The 18,691-nt window shown below is 41.0% G+C and overlaps 1 protein-coding gene across 2 annotated transcripts in view; it reads right to left on the bottom strand.

Annotated features, from left to right (window-relative positions):
- The window catches only part of MAP7D3 (MAP7 domain containing 3), a 45,292-nt gene that overhangs the window by 20,854 nt on the left and 5,747 nt on the right, over positions 1–18,691 (bottom strand). The window contains exons 2-6 of one of the 2 annotated variants that reach the window (XM_075435831.1): positions 10,414–10,515; positions 9,515–9,595; positions 7,908–8,071; positions 4,121–4,235; positions 3,130–3,162 (exon numbers count right to left, since the gene is read on the bottom strand). In XM_075435831.1, coding sequence (XP_075291946.1) covers positions 3,130–3,162; positions 4,121–4,235; positions 7,908–8,071; positions 9,515–9,595; positions 10,414–10,515 — 495 coding nt within the window. Of the gene's footprint in view, positions 1–3,129; positions 3,163–4,120; positions 4,236–7,907; positions 8,072–9,514; positions 9,599–10,413; positions 10,516–18,691 lie in introns of those variants that run through there. The other variant, XM_075435832.1, reaches the window with a different exon arrangement.

Genomic DNA, 18,691 nt, shown 5'->3' with positions numbered 1-18,691 from the left:
TTTATATGTGAGAATCAGAAAACTGATACGTCATGTATTTGAGTATTTTCAAAGGGAAAGACTACCCTCTAGTGCCTGCTCTCAAAGAGAAAGCCTGGCTCCTGGCGGAGCCCAAGCCTGTGAGTCAACAGGCTTTCAAACGTGCAGAGATGCTTCTTCCCTTCCTCAACCACCAGACAGCTTCTGCAAACCTGAAAGCTTTGGACAACTTGCTAGGAAAAGACAGGATATTCTCGAGTAAAGCAGTCTGGTTACATCGGTAAATTACTCTCTTGTATTTTGGGGGGGAAGTTAAGATTACTTACATCAAGGTATGCTACATAGAAGCAGTGGATAGTATAGCCCCAGGCAATAGCAAAAGCCTGTATTGTTTTTAACAGAAGAGGGAAAACAAACTGAAGCAGCAAAGCCAAATAAAGCATAAGACTCCCGTGCAGCAAGGCTTGTAATTGGGTAAGCAGCGGGGAAACAGCATCTTACAAAAATGGTCTAAATTTGAGACAGCAGCTCAACCCAGCTTCTGAGTTTCACTGAGAGAGGGTGCTGGAGAACTGCCTGTCTGAGGCTGGATAAAATTAGGCTTAATAAAATAAGATTATCTGTCTCCTAGTTCCTTCCAAATTTCTACTAGGACAAGGAAGCTCTTTATTTAGGAAAGAGAGACTCTGGCAGCCCAATTTCTGCTCTAACAGCCCGTCTCCACTACAGATGCACCTGAACGTCTAGTTTTGCTTAGCAGTCATCACTAAGTCTCCCTCATTTACAAGGACTGTCATCAAGAATGCTCTATTACACAGCCTTGCCATTTCTCTTGGCAGACCCATGCCCTGCATGTTTCATCTTAGTGCTGACAGCAATACCATTAACATAACACTTCACTCTGGGGCTTTTATCAATTTTTTAATTTCAGGCCATCAGCAGAGTATCCGGTGCCATCTCAGTGAATCACATTCTGTACGTAATACAGAACTGCTGATGGCTGGTGAAGTGTTCAGTTACAGGAGTTTACTTTCCACAGCACACTACCTTTATCACCCACAAATGCTGCTTTACCAGCCAATGCTCCTAAATATTGCTGTTGGCACAGCCAGTTCATGGGAGAACATGTCTGACTATATTTTTTTTCACAGAAATACAAAAGACCAGAAAGCCTTTAGTCCTAGCGTTAATATAAAGCATATTTGAAATCAGTTCCTCCAATGGTTTTTATTTTAAAAAATGGAGGCTTTAATCCCGAATCTGCCACAGAATCTGATGGTGGAAAAATAATATTGTACTGAAACTTGGTCTACACGTGCTGTTAGAGAAGGTGTACTACTCAGCCACAATGATGTAATGTAGCAGAGCTCGTATGGAGTCATTTTTCAGAGTTTAAAAAAGTCATTGTTGTCTTTCCAGCAATTATACTAACGTAAGGTGAAAGGGACCAAAAAAGGATTTTTTCAGAAAGCCTGCTGGACTTAGGCATCCTACATGGATTGAGCAGAATTTAAGTAACAACTAAGCGAGGAGCTCCTAGAAAGATAAAAAGCTAAAAATGATCCTGAAATGCTAATAAATACAAGAAGTGTGAATTCAATCACGATTCCACACTATCCAGCCCAAGTAAGACAGTGGTACACTTGAAATCTCAACACAAAACCAAACACAAACTTAAAACAGTGTGGATGCATAAGTGTCTTAGTTGAACACTGCATTATCTGTTTATCTCCACAGTCAATTTTTTCAAGATTGGTGCCAAGTTATCCAAGTTGATCTACTGTAGCTGAACATATCTGCTCCTTCTGTTCTTACTTTATGATGCATAAGGTACAGCTTAAGTGCCTATTTTTACATCAGCAGCACGTTTGTCAGAAAGCACTTTGTTTTTCATGTGTTTCAACAGCACTGAAGATCGTCCTCCACGATCCAAAGGACAGACAAGACTCATTTCCTCGCATAAATTAGGAGAGCTAAGGAGATTATGTTTGTTATAAGATTTAGCTTTAAAATTCGATAAGGTAGAAAAGAATGGAGGAGAAAAAAAAAAAATAGTGCTTTCCTAAACGTGTCAGGCAAATGTGATTTCCTAGTTTCAAGGTTAAATGGCATTTGGTAATGTGAAACACAGTAATTAGATTTATATATGTAACCAAGGAACACATTTTTTTGAAGAAAATTAGAGATTCATGCTGTGCAGAGAAAGGGAAGAGAGAGGTTAAATAAAATACACATGCTTCTGCTGTGTTGCCAGAATAAGCCACAGTAGTTAAATCATACTCAGTCAGACTTTCATTGCATTTTCAAGTCTCATATTGTCAGCATTATGAGACAGCTGTATTGAATTAGTAATGCTGGGAGCATGCACAGATTTTCAGAATTCAGATTTAGCTGGGTCTCAGCTGAGAGCTATCATCTTCAACTAGCTACAAGAAATAATTTTGCTTATTAAACATCTAGCCTTGACAAATGTATCAGTGATCCAAATTGTTTCTACGAATGGCTCAGTCTGCGCACTGGCAAGTGCCAGAAATCCAGTGAAAACACATTTCATATATAGAATTGTGTTTAGATAATTGGACAGATCTGATTTTGCAAAACCCTCCACTGAAAACATACCAAACTGCACAAAGGACCCATTCTCTTTCACAAGGTTTCAGCAAAATATCATTTGATTTTGCAAATGTTACTTCACCTGCTGCTAAAACAAAGCAAAAAGAAAACAAACCAAGCCCTACCATATACTTTTTGCAAAATAAAAAACAATTAGAGAGTCTGAAACTGCCCTTAAAAAAAAGCTTAGACTACTAAACTAATTTCTATCCAAATACACACCACTTAGAATTTATCTTCTCCTCCCCCATGCTGTGTCCAGCCACCTTTAAAAACCCAGATGCACATATCCTTTCCCTGAAAACTCCCTCAGGATGCCATGACTTAAGCTGTAGTTTAATTAGCTGGGAGGGACAGTTAAAAACGTAGGGGACTGCTTTCTACTTAGGGATCACATTTGTTGCACAGCTGGCCAAGATCCAGGAAAAGGTCTCTAAGAAGATGGTTTTGCTTAGTTTCAGAGAAACAAGAACTCAAGTTTAAAAGGTTAGTAGTGAGCGTAAAACAACAGAAAGAGAACATTATAGAAATCAATACCACCAGTTCTACCTTCATCTGTGGTCTGTTGTTCTGTAGAAGAAGAAGGTTTGTAAGCTAAGTCACAAGGTCAAATAACAAACAATGCAAGTTAACCAAAAAATGGGGAAGCTGGATATCATAATGGTAATTTACATCAAAGCACTTTCAAATATGATATAAATAAACACTTAGAAGTCAATACTCAAGCTGACAGAAGAAAACACTACTAAAACACACTCAGTATAATTCCACCAATTTAGAAGACAGGCTGAACTGAAGCAATTTTGTTTTCTTTTATTCATGGAAAATAACTTATGTTAAGTTCCTTCCTGGTGGAGTCTTCCAGTTAGCTAGTGCATGAAAGGACCCCTTCCATGGCAATCTTGATTTGTTGGTCTGATTTCAGAATGTTTACAAGCAGAAACAGTTAGTTGTGTGAAACAGGAAACAATCTGAGCTCAAATTAAAGAGCATTACAATCATGACCTAATCTAGAACAGAACCTATTCTCCGAGAAGCTCGGACACTGCATAATGTATCTCCTTACCCATTACTGGTCATTCAAATAGCTAGCATTCTGTAACTCTAAGGACGTGTTTAAAACATTTTAAATGGAATATTACAGTACAACTTGGGTATTTTTGTTCTGCTTATCATCAGTCTTGGCCCACCATTACACGTACTGCATCTGAAGGACTCAATGATTTTCACATTATACATTACATCTCCCCTCATCTGATGGTTGGAGGCTGACAATGCAATGCTGCCAGGTGTTGCATTTCCCATGTGGCTTCTCCCTAGCTCTTTCCAAAGTCAAAAACAGCTCTAAGTCTGAGCAGCATTTCAGGGCAAGTACAGATATGAATCCTCCCCCAAGAGCTACCCGTACATCTGTTGTAAGTTCCAAGATAGGACAAGATGCCCAGGTCCCTATGAACCCTGCTGCAAGTGCCAGTGTGCACACATAACATTCTGTTGTTTTAACCATGCTAAAAAAGGTGCCACTTACCTGTTTTGCTCTCTGAATCTGGAGTTACAGACCCTCCCCATGACCATCTCTTTTGTCGAGTTTCCAGTCGCTGATTCCGTTCCAAGGTACGATGCATAACTGCTTCATATCGCTCCTATCACCAAACAACATCTCTATGAAGCTGTGTAACTAGAAAGCACAGCTATGCCAGAACACAAAATAGAGATATTTTTTTTTCCCCAGTATGATTTAAAATCTGTTTTACCTGCACTGCCTGATGACAAGCTTTTGATACAAGAACTATCATGCCAAGAATGTTAAGGGCAATTAATGGTTTAAAAACATTGCAAACATGATTAGGTTGAGCTAAAGCACAGATAATCTCTTCCACTCTTTACTTAAAATAAAATTTTAAGTAAATTTCCACCAAACAGATTTCATATTCAGTAAACAGCACTACTTATTTTCTGAACAGGAATGAACCCCAAACTAAGTAAAAACAATTGCTTACCCTTTAAACCATTTATGTGCTGAAGTTATTTCTAGAAGGTGGTAAAAATTCTCCATTACAAAATACCAGGTATAAGGGGTTTTGTATTTTCAGAGAACTATACTAACACTGGACCAAGTCTTAACAGATATTGGCATTAACAGAGGTAGCAACGAAACCAGAAAGAGCAAGACATGAAGGCAAACCAGACCTCAACTGCTGACAGGACAAAGGGGACTGAAAGAAGCTTTCTCGTTAGTCTCCAGGACTACTAACTGCTAATGGGGGAATTTTGGCTCTTGTGCATAAAGATGAACTGTAACCATGCTAGACTGTTTCTTCTCCACAATCAGCCAGGTTTCCACACATGTGTCAACAACAGATCTCTCTTCTGGAGTAGTCATATCCCAAGTGATCTTCTGAAGCAGTATTTACTGCTGATACATTGCAGTAAGATGCCAAGGGGACTCATTATCCTAACATTTCTCCCTCTTGAGGACACACGACCTTCACCTTCTTTCAACACCGTTTCACAACACAAACTAAAACACTTGCAGTGTGTAATAGACAAAGTAAACTTGGAAGGAAGGGAGGAAGGACACCATTCACTGACAAAAGATAAAAATAAAAGGCTTTGTTTGAAACATAAAGCTTAGCTTCTCCTCTGTTAAAGAAACCTGAACTAGAGTTTACCTACGGTGCCAAAGTACCCAGACATTACGTAATCTGCAGATGGTATTTCCATGGAGGTATCTGCAGTGCGGTAATTCTTCAAAGTCACAGTTAAAGACATAGACTTCACTTTATAAACAACAGAAAAATAGTTCAATCAGCTCAACACATCAACATAGTAAGTTCCATAGCAGTACAGAATAACGGAGTAACTGTGAAGACAGGCATCTCAACCCTTGCCATGGCTAGTTGTCTCCAAGACTCTCTTAGGCAGAGCACCACTTATTTTTCCACAGTATTTGCTATTGTGCATCTTTTTCTATTTTATCTAAGGAAGGTGATTAACTAAATCAGACTTGGCTGAAGTACAAAACAAGAATGTTGGACACTATCTATTTTTTGATGCACTTATATCTACTGAATATCTAAGTGTAGGTGATATAGATGAGAAGTGGGCCCAAGTGAACCTCATGAAGTTCAACAATGCCAAGTGCAAGGTCCTGCACCTGGGTCAGGGCAATCCCAAGCACAAATACAGGCTGGGTGCAGAATGGGTTGAGAGCAGCCCTGAGGAGAAGGACTTGGGGGTGCAGATTGATGAGAAGCTCTACATGACCCAGGAATGTGCGATCACAGCCCAGCAGGCCAACCGTGCCCTGGGTTGCATCCCCAGCAGTGTGGCCAGCAGGGTGAGGGAGGGGATTCTGCCCCTCTGCTCCGCTCTGGTGAGACTTCCCCAGGAGTCCTGCATCCAGATCTGGAGCCCTCAGCACAGGAAAGACATGGGCCTGTTGGAGCGGGTCCAGAGGAGGCCACAAAAATGATCAGAGGAATGGCGTACCTCTACTACAAGGAAAGGATGAGAGAGTTAGGGCTGTTCAGCCTGGAGAAGAGAAGGCTGCGGGAAGACCTTACAGCAGCCTTCCAGTACCTGAAGGGGGCCAGCAACAAAGCTGGAGAGGGACTTTTTGCAAGGGCCTGTAGTGATAGTACACGGGGTAATGACTTTAAACTGAAAGAGGGGAGATTTAGACTAGCTATAAAAAATAAATTCTTTACTATGAGGGTGCTGAGGTACTGAAACAGGTTACTCAGAGAAGCTGTAGATGTCCTCCCTCCCTGGAAGCATTCGAAAGCGGGCTGGATGGGGCTTTGAGCAACCTTTTGTAGTGGCAGGTGTCCCTGCCATGGCAGGGGAGCTGGAACTAGATCATCTATAAGGTCCCTTCCAACCCAATCCATTCCATGATTCTATAGCTTGCTGGCAAATATTGCCCTAAGATAGCTTAGCTTCTTTAAAAGTGATTATTTTCTAATGTTGAAGTATAAAAGTTAAGATCTGTTTTCACTTTCCGGTTGAAAGCAAGGTTTACAGGTCAAGTGTATGCTTATTTTCCCACCTGCTGGATTCTTCTTGTGCAACTCTCTACGTACAAAGTCATCTATGCCCAGGGAGCAAGTAAAAGACAAGGTTAACAACAACCAAACATTCTCAGCTAGTCCTTGTCTTACTTGCTTAGTCACTTCAGTGGCCACTTAACACGTATCCACCATCCTCAAAATTATGTGATTAAATGTACTATAGGCTTGGGGGCAACACTTCTTGAAGAATAATGGGTGCTTTTTGCTTAAAGTAGTTGCCTAAAGAGATGATACTGTGCCGGACTGCAGTCAAGGCCCACCCAAACATTTCTGCTTGTTCTTCAGCAATGTAAACTATTCCATGAAGTTCAAATGGAATATCAGTCTGAACACACCCAGAAGCTGATTAGAGATAACCAAACACCAGTGTAGCATACTTGCCAGTCAAAAAGGGCAAAAAAGATGTATTGCTAGAACAACGTAACAACGGCTGGACTCCAAGGAAACAGCCAGCCAGGCTTAGAGGTTCTTCATCAATGGCCCACAGCAAGCTCTTACAGCCAGCCTATGCAAGCACACGTGCGTGTCATGCTTTTACTGCTGACACCCTGGAAAATCTAACCTTTCAGAACCTGTGTCACATTTAATCACTAGTAGACCTACTCTTCAAAGGGGATGGCACAACTGCATATATTTGTTTCTACTTTCAGCTTCTATCAATCTTGCCACGAACTCTGGAACTCAAATACTGCTCTGCTCATCCAGGTGCAGTCAAAGCAAAGAGTCAAGTAAGAACAGTCAATACACAGCTCAAAGCAGAAAATGGTAACTACGCAGATAACATTATCAGTGGTACAACATACAGCAACAAACTGAAATTCAGAAGAACTAAAAGAATGTGAGCCTCTTAGGCCACACTGGGGCTCCCAGGAAGCAAGATACAGAACTAAGGAAAGTCTAAGACCTGTCACCCAGGCTGATTTACAAACAGAATGCACAAAGTGCACCAAAAAGAATCTAGCAATCTAGGAATATGGGGTGGGGTTTTTGCTCATGTGAAAAATGGCTACACAGCAACCACAGCTCTTAAAGTCCTGAGTGCCTCAGGGACAGTTAAAGCTAGGCCTGGGACGGGCAAGGAGGACATCTGTCGACTTTGCCCACTGTACAGATGTGGAAATAATTACATCGAATACCTTCACCATTTCCGTAACTTTCCATTTCACACCACTTCAGAGCACGGTAATGTGGGAAAACAATGCGGGCGTTTCTTTAAAACTATAGAACTTTGACATGTAGTACCTTTTCCTCCTCTATTTTTTGTTTTCTCTTTTCTTCTACTGCTGCCCTCCGTTGTTCCTCTTTCTGCTTCTGTTCTTTTAGCTTTCTCTGCCTTTCTTCTAACTGTTTTTCATACTGGAGTTTTGCTTTTCTCTCCTTTTCAAGGATTTGCGTCTCTTTGGCAGCTGTAAATTTTTAGAAAAAATTAAATTCAAACTTAACTATTAATTGATATTACAATGCGACTTACAGGCAAGATGCTACCAAGCAAACTTACCACTGCTTAAAGCCAAAACATACAGCAAGATTAGCTTGCGGTGCTGGATTAGCTTGCAGTGCTGGATGACACTGCACACGACGACAGAGGTGTTTAATTCTGTCCCCAGGGTGAGCAGGAATTAGAGCTTTTCCTGCTATTAGACTTCACTGCCTAGACAGGAATGTCAGGATATGCATATACCCTATGTTAAGCATATACTTTTCGTATATCATCATAACTATGAAGTCTTTACAAGTAAGCAGTAAGGTGACTATCAAAGGGCAGAATTTTCTATGTTGCAATTTTATTTTTTTTTTAGAACAAGATGTAATGAAAAGATTTAAAGCACTAAGTGACAGGATGGGAAAATCCCACAGTTATTACGTCTGAGTTCAAAATAGTCACGTCACTATTCTCTGCAGCCTCCACCTAGGAACAGCTGCGCGCAGTTTAACAGGAAGCTTCAAGCCCTGTGACAAAAAGCTAGTGGTTGAATACACAGTGGAAGTATTTTCTGTGGCTACACAGATGAAATGAACTAAGAGACCAGATCATTATACCAGCAATGCACACGCAGTATCTACATCAGGCCCCACAATACTTCTGAATTTATATGTGTCCTAGTCCTAGCCTCTCTGCATGTTAGGATAACACAGCCGTTCCCATTCCGGTGCAGTTTTGCTTTTATGCTAAGAAACAAACATACAGGCCAGAGAGACACCACTCCACAAGCTGGGAGACCGAGAACCATGACTGCAGGGCATATGGTGACCCTTTCATCTCCTGCTGCACATCACACACTGATTCACGTCACAAACAGCATAAAGCTGGGCAAGAGTTATATGTTCTTCTCTAGGCCTCAGATTCTTTGCTAAGATAAAGCGTATCCTGCTGACGCTTCAATCCAGGAGTTGTTTCAGTGTGCTAGGGAACAAGGGAAGCAGTGTTCAAGGCAATCAATTCATTCAACTACCCAAATCTTCTTTGCTTTTCTCTGAATCAGTGCTCCCCAAACCTCTACCTTCAGGGCTGCAGGAAGAAGTTCTAAGCTATAAGTTACCATTTCAGAAGTGGTTTTATTGAGGTTTTCAATAAGAAATTGGCTAAATTTGCTTGGTGGTCACTAAGAAACAGAAGGTCAGAAGTGACATAGCTTCAAGAAGCTAAAAATCTCTGGAATATTTTCCTCTCAAATCTATTACTTCCCCATTCAGGTTCACAGACAGTCACTGATGCAAGACCAAGAGCAGACCTTGTCTCTTGTCCCCAGCAAGCTGAAAAAAGTGACTGAACAAGGAATAAGAGAGTAAGTTATTCCCTTATCAGGAACATTTTAGGACATTATATTTTGAATGAAACATGAAAATACCATGTTGCTTTTCCCGCTCTTCTCTACGCTCCCTGGCCAGTCTTTGTCTTTCTTCTGTTCTTAGAGTGGAACCATCTATCACTGTCAAAAGAAAAATTGAAGACACATAATCATCAGTCATTTTGAACTTTCAAATTTGGATTAAAAAGTCAAAAGAATAATGGAACTTCCCGATACACATGACACCAACGCACTGCACACTCTGTACAGAATTAAAGATGTCATCTGAAAAATTCACAGAAAGGTGAATACTCTCCTTTTCCCCCTTTCCATTCCCTCACAACCACCAACCCACTATCTTTAATAGGTGCAGCAGAAAGGAGACACTGTACTAAAAGGCCCAATGCACACAGCCAAAAGAAAGCCTGAGCAGAAGTCAGATACGTGAGAACATACCCTTATTCCAAATTCAGCTCTGATCCTCATTCTTGTACATATTAATTCCTATGATCAAGAATTACAGGAACCTAGGAAAACTCAATCTAAGAACAGACAGTTCACCCGTCATGACAAATTCAAAGCGCTGTAGGATAGCTAGTTTGCAGGCTAAGCAGAACCAAGACTGCTTAAGTCTTTGCAGTACAAAGACTTGAATTTCAGCAAGAAGTGAACCGGTAACCTGACCAGAGTACAAAAAAAATAATTTATCTTTGTTGTTACGCCCCGCTGAAAAGATAGACAACTTCACCAACTGAACTCTGAGTGAGTCAAGAGCAAAAGTCTGTGATCGAAACCAGACCTTCAATGAGTCTACAAACCATCTACCAGGTGCTTTATGCTCTGATGCCTCCTGAAGAGCGAGTATCAGATTTCTTTTTAAAAGACGCTTTATTTCATTCCCTACTAACTCTCCCTTGTGAACCCAGTACTTCATTAAGAACAACGACCAACAATTATACCTGGTTTAGTTGCTGTCTTTATATTTACTGAGGTCTGGATGGCAACAGGGCTAACACCACTTTGGCTTCTTCTTTCTTCTGCTATGGCTTGGGCTGCAGCAACTGTGAGAAAGAATCACTCCATATTAAGAAAAGCTCTACAACCAAATAAATATATAAAATTCTATTTGAGGTTGCAGATCCTTCTATTTAACAACTCAGGACTGCTCAACATGTAAGATGAAAAAACTTGTCACATGATACTTCAGACTTCGCACAGCTTTTCTTTGTAAAAACAACAGTTACAAACCTTGTATTTTAAAATGTGTAGCAAAGGATTATAGAGTTCTAAAAAAATCAAACTTATTTAATAACTTTTCTAAGAAGAAAAACAGTATTTAGCAAAGTTATGAGTGACTTACACTTAATAATGAAAACTCTTTGCTACCGCATGTGTATTTATTTGTGGGTTGAACACATATATGTAACAGTCAATGAGCACTGGTAGAATCATACTCTGATGAGACCCAGGCAGGGAAAGGTTTATGAAACCCTTTCATTATTTCATGACGTGAAACAGAAAGTGGATTAGCTGCATAAAGTAAACCATTAAGGAATGCTTACAACGTACTTCTAAAACTAGATCTTAAAAAAAAATATAAATTAGACTCCAAAACAGTAATTTGGGCATTTGTGCAAAGACCCATTATCATTCGAGTTTCACCAAGGTGAGTACAGTGAATTGCAGCGCTATGACTCCCAGTTAATCATACAGAAATGAAATGCTACCAATGTTAATTTCGCTAAATAATGAAACCCATTAAGAAGTCAGGGAGGCTAATCTACTGTCTCACTTTCCACAGATTTCGTTTATTTTCATAGCAACTTTCACTTTAACTCATCACCTTTTAGAGTGTGAAGGTGAAGCGTTACAGGGAAAGCAGGCAGGGCAACCTGTAAGACAGCATTACCCCATCTTCCTGCACAGCTTTGAACAGGAGCGTCCTTACAGCAGTGACACTTTGTTCTCACCTTGGCTGACAGACACGGGGAGATCAGCCTGGTTCTTACAGAAAAGCCCAGCTTCGGGGGAAGCAAAAGAGCATGCCACGCAATCAACCAAACACAGGAAAGCAGTAGTCGATGTCCGTTTTAAACAGAAAAGGCAATCCACAAAAGTAACGCGTACCGTGCCATGATTTCAACCGTAATGTGAAGGACTAATAGCAGAATTTGGTGTTACATTTAAAAAAAGGCGACAGCTTTGCCAGTGATGTCAGGCTTCCCCTTAACAGAGTAGTGCAGAATGCAAAGGAGGAAGGAAGAGTCTTCCTCTCCTCCATGCATTGCCATGACAACTAGTTGTGTCATGGTAATAACCCTCCCAAAGGCTGCACCCAAGAACAATCACCACAAAGTGTTTAATCCCATGTGATGCCAGTGATAAATGCCGATTACAATACTTATTCAGCAACTCTAAATTGTCACCCGCAGCTGTTGCCATTTCTTGAATTAATTTTTCATTGCAGCACCAAACAAACGCCTTCCTCAGTTCCATCCCATACATCTCGGAGGCTCTTTTCAAACAAATCAGAGACCAGATATACTGTGACACGGTAAGATTACCAATTGGCAAAGAGAACAGCTAAAAAAGGGCTCACTGTAACTTCACTATGTAGACCAACAGTCAGTCAAAAAGCTGATTTTGTACACTGTTGCACGCCATATGGGTGGGAATCTAGCCCAAATATTCACCAAGTGATGAAAAACAAAATTATATATTCTCAGCACAATTAGATGTGAGAACAGCCTGAGGAAAACCAGCCTACTGTAGGTTTTTCTAAGAGTAAAAATATACCGCCAGGGCATTTATATCCAATGACACCTCTGTAGATCACAAAGGCTGAAAGACCATAAGCGTCTTCAAATACCATTTGAAGCTAAGACAGATGCAGAAGGCCAATTGCATCTTCAGTGTCCATCAGCGAGGGAAGAGAGACAGGAGGTGCACAGGCAGACTGAGCAGATTCAGCCCAGCCCAGCTGGAAAATGAGCCCCACCGAATAAATTCACCCTGCCCCTACACAGGGTTTAGTTAAGGACAACACTGGAATTTTGCCTCAATGCTCAGAAACTTTAAGCATCAAAATTTCTGTAACAAAGTTATAGTAAGAAGGAAGCTACAATTCACACAGGTACAATATTCACCTTATTTTACTTGCAGAAGCATTTCACTAATAGAAATCTTGCTGAACAAACCAGTCATAATGGACGTAGAGGATTACGTATTTCTTCATTTGAAAAAAATAAACACTTGAATAATGTTAATTATTAGAACCCACTCATTTAAAAAAATGTGTCATATCTGCAAAGCAATTAGTTCATCTGAATTCAGGCTGCAAAAAATTACTTGAGGTTCTACAGAACAGGAAAGTGGGTTACAGAAACAGTACAGCTTGCAAAGGACACAGAAGTGAAAAAAGTCTAGAAATACTTAGCCAAAGTATTTTTTATATCAGTTGAAATATTTATGTTCATTGCTTCAATGCTTCATTATTTGCACAGAAACAAGGTGCTTATAAATTTCAAAACAGCAGATTTAAAGGCACCAGGAGTGCACCTTTGTGTTACACAGAAGCAATCCATTTAACTAACAGAAAGTTAGAATTAAAAGTGAACTGAGGATTTGAACAAAAGACTACTAGAAGGGAACAGCCGTCACACTAGATGCAGCCCCAAGATGTTGTTCACAAAGTCTCAGGTCAACAGGCAGGTTTTACAGTCCTTGTCAATTTTATGGTAAATTTACAGTATGCAACTGTGGTTTTCAAAATCCACATTCTACTACAGTAAGAGAAAATGAACTGCATACTGTTGTGGTCTGCAACCTTTAAAAAAATACAGATTTTATTTTGCTTTAATATGATGACAAACCTTAATTTTCAATACATTTAAATATTCTTTGGCACATATGCCTGTAACTTCTTTGCCTCATTTTCCATAATGAATGTAGCAGTCTGCTATGGAGCAAAGCTTCACTGAAATGAATTTTCCACAAAATCTAACTATCTCTGCAAAATAAGCCTAATACTTCTGTAATTAATCAGGATACCCCAGAACAGGAAACCAGTTAACAAACATTTCACAACAACCTGTGTCACGTGCTGTATTACTGGGGGTGCCTTCACAGATATATTCAGCAAACTTCCTGGAGAAGAAAAAAAATCTCTTAGAGGCAAACAATCTCATTTCTATTCTGAGCTTCCTCTCCCACAGTAGTCACTAAAGGCTTTCACAACTATAAGTTGTGATCAGCATAATGTGTGTGGTTATTTTACAGCAGCCTACCATTAAATACTTCAACTAAAATTAACAAAAAAAAAAGTACAAGCCACACATGTGGCCAATAATAATATTTGCATTCATGCATAATAAAATAGGGCTATTTGGAACACAGAATGGTTAGGTAATTTGGGAAGCAGCTTGCCTTCTGCACCCTCGTCACCGTTTAGCACTATGTGTCTGGCCAAGCGTATCACGGCTAAACCAAGCCAACAGAAGCACCAGGAACCGGCTGCCACAGGAGGCAACGTGCCAGATAAAGCCGACTCTCCCTTTCCGCCCTCCGGCTCACCATCACGCTACCCCACAGGTACGGCGGTGCCTCCCTTCCACTCAGCGGGACGGGGCTTCCCTTCGCCGACCAGCTTCCAATGTGCCCTGAAGAGACCGGTGCTAAAATAAAACAACTTTATTTCTATTTCAATCCTTGCACTGAGTTAATACCCTTGGCCCCTGCCAAGACTGTCTGAGGACTCACACAGTTGCTGTTCTTAGTAAACCTCATTAGGGACTGAGCTGGCTCCGTGCCTTTACCTAGCGAGGTTTAGGGCTTCCGTCCCATCGCCTCTCTCAGTATCTGTGACCCGGCTGGATGCTGCCCCACTTGCTCTTCCCTTCCCATGCTGAACCAGAAAGGACAGCAGAACAGCTGACACTCACAGAAATCCTTCTGATTCTTAGGATTTAGTGACTCATTATGCAAAATAAAAACAAACTAAAACATCACAGACTAAGCCTCTGAAACAAAAGTGAAGAGGTCTCCTGAATGTGAAGCATTGTTGTGAATCTCAGTGTTTTCACAGAAGTTTAAAGCAGACAAGAAGCCATTAAGCAATCCATAAACCAAAAGTGAACTTCCCTGCAAAATATCTCTGATTTTATAGCTGTGTCAAATCTGCAAGGTGCCATTTTTGTCTTGCGCCACTATAGGCAGCTACAGTTTGTCTAGCAAACAGTCATCCTTTTCAGTAACACCGTTCAGATCCTTTTACATTTTAATAATTTTTGTACATGCTTTCAGGGAAGACAAGGGAAGTCAGCATTTAAGTTTGAGATTTCCGTGCACAGTCTTTTAAGCTCACTTCCACTCACTAATGAACACAGGTTAAGACAAGATCCAAGATCATACATTAGATGCTCTAAAAAGCAGGTATCAGTGTTACACCACTACTCTTTGTTTGAAGGACACCAGAAGAAGGACGTAATCCAGAGGAGCCCTCTCTCTGTGCATTCCTCTTTCCCCTGCTTTCCCCCTTCTCTGTCTTTCCCCACTGATCCTCACATCCCATCTTCTGGGCTGCAAGGACTGACAGGCTCCACAATCAAACACGTGAGCCTCCCAGTAGGCACCTTCTGACGGACCAGCTGGAAGGCAGATGGTTCTCCTGTTTTGTCTGGGCAGCCACCAGCTGGGAAGCACACAGATCTCCGGAAAGCAGTGCACGCCGTCTCTCAGCTTCAGCAGGCCAGAAGAGCTTCCTGTTGTCTTATCCTTATTCCAGATGCTACTTGCACACTTCCATTCAATATTTATTCCCTGCATGAGATACCTATTTTATTACCTTTTTGTGCTTTCTTCCCCTTAAGCCCATTCTGCAGCTAATTCTATACAACAATCTGGTTTTCTTCCCAATGTTCAAGGCAGTTTAGGATGGTTTCTTCAGTTCATCAGAAGTCTCACTCCCACTAGAAAACTCTTGACGCTAGCATTTCCTTGTAGTCTACGAATTAGCAGCTCCACAAATAAGTATTTGAGACATATTTGCAAGCATGTAAGCTTTTACTCATCCTTAAAACATCCACACTCAGATTAAGAATTAGAAACAAAAAGAAGCGTGGCACGTCATAAACAAAACACTACTTACTTCTTCTAAGGAAGCCTACAAAGATATGGCTAAAGCAACCTCAAAGAGATGTTACCGTGTTCAGTCAGCCTGAAGCATGATCAGAGAGGCACCAGGAAGGTTGGTAGTTAACTCGTGCGTTGATCTCTGTATACTTTTCCCTGGGGGAAGCACATAATCTAAACCAAACTTGAATGTAATACAAGCACAGAGCAAGGAATCAAAATTTGTCCTTAAAGAATCAGCAGCCATCTGCAAAAACTTTCTGCAGTCAGAGATGCTATACCACTGTGCAACAGCCACACCAGGCAAGCACCATCCTTAGTCCAAATGCTAGTGATACATACTGTGAATGTATTTCCCATGGAGTCTTACCTATTCCTGCTGTCACTCGCATTCTGTCACTGTAACCTTGCTCACACTGCTTAGCAAAGAGTTATGCTTCTCTCTACTTAACAGGAAAAGCAACTGCCAGCACAATGCTTAAAGAGGACAAATGGATGTCACCAGCTCTTGCAGAAGCTATCATAAGGCCAGTCACAAGCACTGCCTGTACTGTGTACAGGGCTGACAAGCCAAATCCACCCCCTCCTCTGGAAAAGACATCCAGCTTCACAGTTTGGGGTTCTTTACTTGTCAGGTATGTTATTAATCACCACTTGAAAGAAAGGAAACTGAACCACAGCAGATACTCTGCTCTCACTCACTCATTGGCTTTTTGCTGCCTTCACTGTCCCCTTTGCCACTCTCTTCTTCCCCACTGCTCCCCCTCACCTTCCCAAAGGAAGGTGAAAAGGCTTTGCATTCTGAATGATCCACTTGTCACCCTTCTGTTTTAAAGAACACACTCACCAATCTCTCCACACAATACCATGATCTGCACAAAAAGATCCTCCAAAGGGAACACTTCTTCAATTCACATATTCCAACTCTTTGCAAGCTTTAATGCAACTCAGATCATCTCCCTGCTCTACCTAGCATTAGTTATTAATCTGTTTATTGCATCGTGCTTACCAAGCTTATCTGCTCAGCAACCTCTCTTTAGAGCTGATGCTTCCTATGCAAAGCAGACAAGCCTCAGAGCCCCACTTGGGTTCTTCAGCAAACAGCCATGCAGTGCTGTCGTTTCTTCGCTGTGCTGAAGCACAGTCTTAACAAGACACAGCCACAGACAACTACAAACTCTTCTCACCAGCTGCAAAACAAACAGAAATTGCTTTCATCCACCTTGAGCAATTTCTTTTAAAGACGTATTAGACACTCATTGTAATGCTGATGCAATAAACTATGAATAAAAGTCCCTCGTGAACCTTTCCGAGTGTAACAGAAATCAGTATTTACCAGTTTCCGCATAGCAGAAATTCTAAAATATCCTAACACGTTGGACAAAATGAAAGCAGTTTATATAATAAAGATGCCCTTACATCACTTCAAGTGGATTCACTGTGAAATGTAGTAGTTATGTGACGTAACTCAAATGCTTACATATAGAAGTATCCAGATTAAACGCTCTAAACCTGGCAGAATTAGACACAGGTTTTACAGCTACAGGATGAAAAAGGTAAACAGAATGGAAGATTATTAGTAGCCACTCTGATGTACAGATAGATCATTTTCTCACGTTACTAACACTTTGCAGTACTTCAGGCTCCTGAAGTACATTAGGGAGGAAAAACCTAACGTTTTTTGTCACTCACACTGGACTGGCTTAACAGACGTCAGAGCAATCACACTTTTAACCTACACTGAGCAGTTTAGTTCCCATCCTAGTTCCAGCCTGCGTGACAGCAAAACCTAGACAGCCACAAATCAGGTAGCTCCGCTTTACACCTCCAGCCCTGAAGGCTGCCTTACATTGACTCCTGTCCACACTCCTGCATAGCCACTGCAAAAACTAACCTCTAAGCAAACTTTTGCTCTCTTCTCCTCTTCCACACCTGTTTTCCCCATTGCATTATTTCTTTCTTTTATAGTGCTCTACCCCTAACACTGGAAATCAGCTAACTTCTGTCCCCTACTTCCCCCCTTCCTGAGCAGTCTGGTTTCTTTAGCTTGCTCGAAGCATGTTCTTGTAAACGCTTTTGTCCTCTTGTTTGTAGGCTGGTTATTGTTTAATACACCCAGCCCAAACAATGTCAGCAAAAAACACAGCCTAGCACTACAAGTCACAACCAACTTGAGACAAACGCTGTGAAAACACCATTTTGAGCTTTCTTTAGATGGAAGGATAATAGCTCCATTACATGATAGCAGTGAAAACTACTGCCTTTGCCTTTTACATTTGATGAATTTCTTACGGCAACTTTGGAGCTCATTCAAACACTGCCTCTGCTCCAGAAGAAGAGGGACTGTGTTGGCACTTGCCCCCAAGAGACCAGTCTCCAGACCCAAATCAAATCACTCCATACAGCTGCACAGCGCTCTAAGACACCGATAGGTCTGCAGCGTGTTTAATGCAGCAAATCCACTGTATAAACATGAACACAGTGGTGCAAAATGCAAAAAGGAATTAAACTGCAAGTTTTCATAAAACTGTATGCTTAACCTAACCACTTAAAAAAGGAAGGCTCTGAGGCATTCCACTACAAGTAATGTAAGATCTCAGCAAAGTAATCACAAATCAGTCCCTGCTCCAAAGAGCTTAAAGAATGGGGAAGTGAAAAATAACAACTGGGTGTAAAAAAACCAAGCAGGATAAATGTGCAATAGAGACCAAATTTTTGCTTCATTCATTACCTAGTGGCAGAAAGTCTTTCAGAGAAATCTGAAAGTGAGTAAGCTGACACTCACCAACTGGTCTGGAGACAACCATCCTCAGTTCTGAACATCCAGACCACAACTTGCATATCACTGATCAACACTGTATGGCAAAATTACGTTCCTTTAAGAAATTTGCTTGGCAAAACTAATCAAAGTACAAACTTCCAAATGAATAAACATGTTCTGTAAAATTATGTTCTCTAAAGATATCTGCAGGACTTTTATATTCTTGTAGCCAATCCCTCTCAGACTTGGGAGAGGAATTTTAACATTTGGAAGCTTTACAACAATTGCCCAGAGAAAGCGACTCACGGGCCACTACAGTATCTTTGTTCCCTCCCAAGATTCAGGTC

Source organism: Opisthocomus hoazin, chromosome 14, assembly GCF_030867145.1.
Source record: "Opisthocomus hoazin isolate bOpiHoa1 chromosome 14, bOpiHoa1.hap1, whole genome shotgun sequence".
NCBI classification, from domain to species: domain Eukaryota; kingdom Metazoa; phylum Chordata; class Aves; order Opisthocomiformes; family Opisthocomidae; genus Opisthocomus; species Opisthocomus hoazin.
The sequence above is the reverse complement of the archived record's forward strand: the minus strand, read 5'-3'. Positions and strand labels throughout refer to the sequence as shown.